This window comes from Fibroporia radiculosa (assembly GCF_000313525.1).
Source record: "Fibroporia radiculosa TFFH 294 genomic supercontigs, scaffold21407, whole genome shotgun sequence".
In the NCBI taxonomy this organism is placed as follows: Eukaryota; Fungi; Basidiomycota; class Agaricomycetes; order Polyporales; family Fibroporiaceae; genus Fibroporia; species Fibroporia radiculosa.
In genome coordinates, this window is record NW_012133021.1 from 2600 (window position 1) to 8881 (window position 6282).

The window sequence follows — 6282 nt, forward strand, 5'->3', positions numbered from 1 at the left end:
TCTATGAACGTCGCTATAGCGTGTAGCCCAGAAGATGTCCATTCCGTGGCGGACAGAGATGAGTTGGAGAACGTTACTACAGTTGAGGCAGGTGAGTACCCCCTCTCTGCTGCGCGTAGGTTTGTTGAGTGGAGTGCAGAGCAGAACGTGCGACGGTCGTGCTGGGACGCTTCCGTCGCCGAGCGGACGGTTAGCCAACTATGCGACATCTGCCCTGTGGTTTCGAGCCGACTTCCGACAGAGTTATGGGAGCGGATAATCGATTTCATCACGGACTACAGATTGTACGACATGCGACAACTCGGCCAAGTGGGTCGTGGGTGGTATGCCCGATGTCGCTTTCATAGTCACAAGGTACTTGAGATGGGAAATATGGAAAAGAAGCAGGTATATCGCCTGATCAAGACACTGGATGAGCCCCCCAAGCGATGCCGCGCTATTGAAACAGTCTTATTCGATTTTGAGCTGAAGCCGATTGGTCACTTTGGGTCATTTGCTGTGCGCATGGTGCAGAAGCTGCCCCGAGTAGAATTTCTCAAACTCTGGCATTGTAAATGGGAGACTGGTCAACTGCACACGCAAGTCTTCCTCCATGTCGCTCTCACATTTGGGTCGGTAATCAAGCTCGAACTATACGATGTAATGTTCCCATCTGCGGTTGTGTTTGGGCGGCTTCTGCGTGCGCTCCCCCGCCTCTCCACCCTCAACTGTCTGGTTGTGGACTTCAAGAAGGGCTGCCGTGGTGTGGGTGCGGTGCGAGTGCCAGGCACCCTCCGACTCGACGCCGCCGAGCTGGATGGTAGCGGTGACGTATTTGACTTCCTTGCGTCGATCAAAGTTCACCTTCGGCATCTCATCTGCTATGGAAATGACCTGGAGAAGGTTCCGGAGCTGCTCGCTGTGACCGCCGAGTCGCTCTTGTCCCTCGAGGTCAGACAGCTTCACAAAGGTACGTGGCGGAGGTGACGTCATCCAGTGTCTGTTCACAATGTTCCCTCAGCCAATTCAGTCAATCTCACGCCCGCTGTCAACTTGCGTGTTTTGGCCATCGATGGCGTACTCAAAGACATGGCTATGGCATTCTGGATCCTATCTCGCGCATCTTTGCCCAAGCTAGTCGAGGTCACCATCAAGTCGTCCTTGACCGATCGGCCGACAGCTGTCTCTATCCAGGATATATTGAATAGCATCGACGATGATTTCGATGACTCCTTTGCACAAATGGATCACAGCCTTTCCGGCAGTCAATTTCCTGCTCTCCGCAAAGTCACTTTTCTCCTTTGTTACGGTATCCAATTTTCCCACGCACCGAACAACATATCCGAAGGCTCCTGGCGCACCCTGCTCTCATCAAAGCTTCCAGCCCTCTATGCTAGTGGTCGCTTTCTGTAAGCCATCTTCCCGTCATCAACTATCCGCATTTCCATTTCTCATCAAATGACTGTTGCCCTTATTCTGGAACTCCTGTCAGGGCCGAAGTTCCTACGCTCCGAGTCTGGTAGGCTACATTTGGTCCCCACAACCCATCACATTTCCCACAACTCCCGGCTCTTTCCCTGCTGGTATGCATTTCTCTCTGCCACTCATCTCACCTTTCTGAAACTTGACGCCGGTTTAAGATTCATGGCCTGCAGTATACATCGTGTCCACAGGTCTCGGCATTCACAATGCAGAGGCGAGCTCCTCGGCAATCGTGAACTATGACTATGCCGACCACCTCCAATCCCAAATCGCCGTAAGAATTGCGCCGTGAGTCCCACAAGTCTATCCCCAGGTGATGTGTTCAAGCCAGAGCTATAACACGCGCGCGACAGAAGGCGCAGAGGAAAACATAGACTCATCTGTGTCGATCTAGAGGGACAGCGGGGACGCGAGAAGGCCTATTACTGGGCGACGGGAGCACAGGAAAGGCAGATATGTGGGGAGACAGAAGAAGAAGCCAGGCTGAGAGTGCAGAATGGGGAGAGGAGAGGACGCATCGGGACTCGGGGCAGGCGTGCGATAGCCAGAAGCAACTGCCATCCAGCGCTTCCTGGTCCCGTCCCTTTTTAAAGTTTGGCGATTTCTTTGCAAAGCACTATTTTCCCGATGCACATTCTTCCACTCCCACCAGTTCACGCTGTGAGCACTCTTCACTTTCCTCAGCAGAAACATGTGCAAGCCATCTATAGTACGACCTCCTCGACATCGTGTTTGCCCAGCTCTGCCACTAACATATCCCTCCTCCCAGAGGCAACCAAAGGACGTATCGCCATCACCAGCGAGACTGCAACTGTCGTCTTCGTTGAACGCAAGAAACTCATACGTCCCCTCGTCCTGTTTTCCACGCAACGTCATATTCTCCTGGCAAGGTCACATTCAGCACGACCTCTTCGACGTTTGTGCATGCCTCGACATCGGTTTTCAGCATCATGGTCGGCCACCCCAAAAATCGACATCTTTGCCTCCATCCTTCGCCAATTTCGTAAACGAAACTCTTCTTGCCCACCTTATCAGTTCGCATATTCATAACGACGCCAAAGAGATGAACGCCAAACCTCAAGGTCAGCCATAGCATTACCTCCAAGGGCCTCATGCAATAACGGACGCTATCGCTGTGTGTGTTGCGACGATGGGCGAGGTTGCCGTCCGGTGTCAGCGTCGAGAGAGCAGTAAGGCTTGTGATTTATACGCAGAGCCAGGGAGCCACGCAAAGGGGAGAAAAGCGCGATGCGCCTGCGGAGGCGCATGAGATGGTCCCGTCATTTGCCTTTTCTGTTGTTGTACATATCTCCCGTTTACCTGGAAGTCATCCCCAAATCGTGCGTAGACGGATCGGCTCAGATTGATATGAATTACACATTACCTGGATCACCACGACACGTCCCATGCACGTCCTTGTTCATCAGGTCACGGCAAGTGGCTTCGTCCGTCCGCGCATCCTCCGGAAGAGGACCTCGAATTTTTCTGCCTCGTGCCAATGCCACCTTGTTCACCAAGTCTAGCGCATGATTTGACGGGTATCGGTTTGAAAAATACTGCTCCTTACCCCTCGGTGCTGCTAAACGTCCTCCAAGTTAGCACTCGCTTCCCGCACAGATGCGCACAGCAGGGAGAAAAACTAACCCAAGGTGAGTGTGCTGTCCATGATATCCATGCGGCAGTGCATCTTGGTTTCACGATATCTCGGCTTGGCATACACTTCTGCATACACTAATGAAAACTCATCGCCTAACATCTTACTTCCATACCGAGTTCGCTCGGTCGTTTTTCAAGTGCCTCTTACAGGTTCAGAACACAGTCTTTCGCACTCCAGCCTGAAGCCTAACTACGATGGCCTGATCCCAGAGGATAATGATTATATGAGGGGTGTGAATAAATGCAGGAGTTGAGCACTCACTTATGCACCTTCGACGTCGCACAACATCCTGCTCTGAAGGTGAAGTCCCATCGCAAGGCGTGATTATTCAGGTAGGCTACCTCCAACCTGTACTTGCCGCGAGGGCATCATGCAAGTGTGACCGCAGGCGATGCTTTCGAGTCAGATCTAGTCCACGGGGATGTCAGGATATTGCAGTGGAGAACACTGCTAGCAGTCAGTTTAGGGTGATTTACAAGTAGATATAGAAAGGATTTTTATTTGGCGACGAGTACACGGAGGAGGCAGATATGTGGGGAGGTGTGTGCACTGAACGATGCAGCGGGAGGAGCCAAGGAGCGCGACTGCCAAGAAAGGAAATGACGGGGTCGCGCATTGCCCTCTCGCGTCGTTCCTTCAAGGCTGTCACTGCACAACTTGAAGCTCTCCGTGTCGTCTTCGCTCAGTCTCCACCTTGGCGGATGCAACAATTTCTCCACGCAGACCCACTTCCTCCATACCTTTCCACTGGCACTGATGCGTCTTGTCAACAACAAAGCGCAAGTCATCGGACGCTGGATTGGTCACAGTGCAGAACTCCAGCCGACTCTCCTCCAACGTCTGGGATTATAGCATAACACTTTCTAGACGTCATGAGTTTCCTTTTTGAAAATCTGGCCCTGGAGTCTAAGCGAAGGGTGAAGAGGCTGATGTATCTTTAGGTTTGCAAGGCATTCATTTGTACGGCGAGACAGTCCAGTATAGCATATTCAGGCACCGCCAGTGATTTGGAGAAGCCAATTGTCAGAAAGAATCATGCCGGATGATGTATAGGATTGCGGTGCGAGGCAGTCCTTGACATGTATGCACATTTGGCCAGATCTAGTGCTGAGGCGTGTGCTGCATACGAACCAGTCCACCACGAGCTGAGTCAGCCTGCACGGACGTCTCGCCCTCGCCCTCGAGTTCCCTATGGTTCAGACAGTGCTCAATGACAGTGAGATTGTAGCGCATGAACTGGTCTCACTTGGACATCGTCTAGCCATGTGCTTGCTCGAACGCACGTAAGGTAATGTACCTTTAGGACCAGTATGATAAGGTTTGATAGAAAGGTCTCTTGATGAATCACATAGCTGATACTCACAGCCTGTAGGATATAATAGTTAATCCAGGTCGAAGAGATGAGCTTGCAGTGTATTTTATCCACCCACTTACTACTGCATACGACAACTCTCCCTATGGACATCGTTCTAGCATATAGCCCAGAAGATATCCATTCCGTGGCAGACAGAGACAAGTTGGAGGACATTGCTACAGTTGGAGCAGGTGAGTAGCCCCCCTCTTCTGCGTGTAGGTTTGTTGAGTGGAGTGCAGAGCAGAACATGCGACGATCGTGCTGGGACGTATCTATCGCCGAGCGGACGGTTAGCCAACTATGGGACATTTGTCCCGTGGTTTCGAGCCGACTTCCAACAGAATTATGGGAGCAGATCATTGATCTCATTGCGGATGACGGGGGCCACTACCACATGCGACGGCTCGGGCAGGTGTGTCGTGGGTGGTATGCCCGATGTCGCTTTCACCATTATGAAAAACTCTATGTGCGGCACATGGATAGGAGGGAGGTGTATCGCTTGATTAATACACTGGTCGAGCACCCCGACCGATGCAGTGCCATCAGAACAGTCTGGTTCCGTCCAGGACAGTCGATTGGCCGCTTTGGGTCGTTTGCTGTGCGCATGGTGCAGAAGCTGCCCCGAGTCGAAGTTCTCAGACTCTGGGATTGTAAATGGGAGAGTGGGCAACTGCACGCCCAGGTTTCCCTCCATATCACTCTCACATTTGGGTCGGTGACCAGGCTCGAACTCCTCGAGGTGACCTTTCCCTCTGCGGTTGTGTTTGGGCGACTTATGCGTGCACTCCCCTGCCTCTCCTCCCTCGGGTGCAGTACAGTGCATTTCAAGAAGGGCAGTCATGTCGCAGGCGCGGTGCGAGTGCCAGGCTCCCTCTGACTCGGCGCCGCCGATCTGTACAGCAGCGATGACGTGATTAACTTCCTTGCGTCGATCAGCGCGCACATTCGGCATCTCACCTGCTATGGACGCGACCTGGAGAAGCTGCTGGAGCTGCTCGCTGTGATCGCCGAGTCGCTCTTGTCCCTCAAGGTTGCGTATTTTTACGCAGGTACGTGGCGGAGGTGACGTCATCCAGTGTCTGTTGACGATGTTCCCTCAGCCCCTTCAATCGATCTGACGCCCGCTGTCAACTTGCGTATTTTGGCCCTCGATGGCTATCTCAGAGACTTCGCCAAGGCAGCCAGTTTCCTGTCTCGCATATCTTCGCCCAACCTAGTGGAGGTTACCATCAAGTCGTGGCCAGCCGATTGGGGGACACTGGTCTCTGTCCAGGATGAATTGAATAGCATCGACAACGACTCTTTTGCACAGATGGACCGCGTCCTCTCCGGCCGTCAAAATCCTGCTCTCTGCAAAGTCACTGTTCTCCTTCGTTGCGGTATCCGGGTTTCCCACGCGCCGGACAACATATCCGAAGGCTCCTGGCGCACCCTGCTCTCGTCAAGGCTTCCAGCCCTCGATGCCAGTGGTCGCCTTCTGTAAGTCGTCTTTCCCATTGTGGACTGTATCTACATGTTTGTCTCTCATCAAATGACTGTTGCCTTTATTCTAGGACTTCTGTAAGGACTCAAGTCCCTGAGCTTAGATTATGGTAGGCTACATGTATTCCCCACAATCCATGCTTGTACAACCCATCACATCCCACACAACTACCGGCTTCTTCCCTACTGGCACGCGTTTCTCGCTACTACTCCTCTAAACTTTCTTCCACTCGACATCAGTTCAAGATTCACGATCTGCAGGATACATCGTGTCCACAGGCCTCAGAATTCCCAATGCAGAGACGAGCTCCTCGCACACGCATGTGCG

At 52.5% G+C, this 6282-nt stretch overlaps 2 protein-coding genes across 2 annotated transcripts; both read left to right on the plus strand.

Moving 5' to 3' along the window:
• Positions 1 to 3: 3 nt before the first annotated feature.
• Positions 4 to 1502, plus strand: FIBRA_09272 (uncharacterized protein; the record flags this gene model as incomplete). Its single annotated transcript, XM_012321589.1, has 3 exons — positions 4 to 949; positions 1001 to 1388; positions 1472 to 1502. 3 exons carry the CDS (start codon positions 4 to 6, stop codon positions 1500 to 1502), a joined length of 1365 nt encoding a protein of 454 aa, XP_012176979.1.
• A 3073-nt stretch (positions 1503 to 4575) lies between these two features.
• On the plus strand, positions 4576 to 5955 carry FIBRA_09273 (uncharacterized protein; the record flags this gene model as incomplete). Its single annotated transcript, XM_012321590.1, has 4 exons — positions 4576 to 4663; positions 4712 to 5279; positions 5373 to 5521; positions 5573 to 5955. The coding sequence occupies 4 exons, from the start codon at positions 4576 to 4578 to the stop codon at positions 5953 to 5955; spliced, it is 1188 nt and encodes a 395-aa protein (XP_012176980.1).
• Positions 5956 to 6282: the final 327 nt, after the last annotated feature.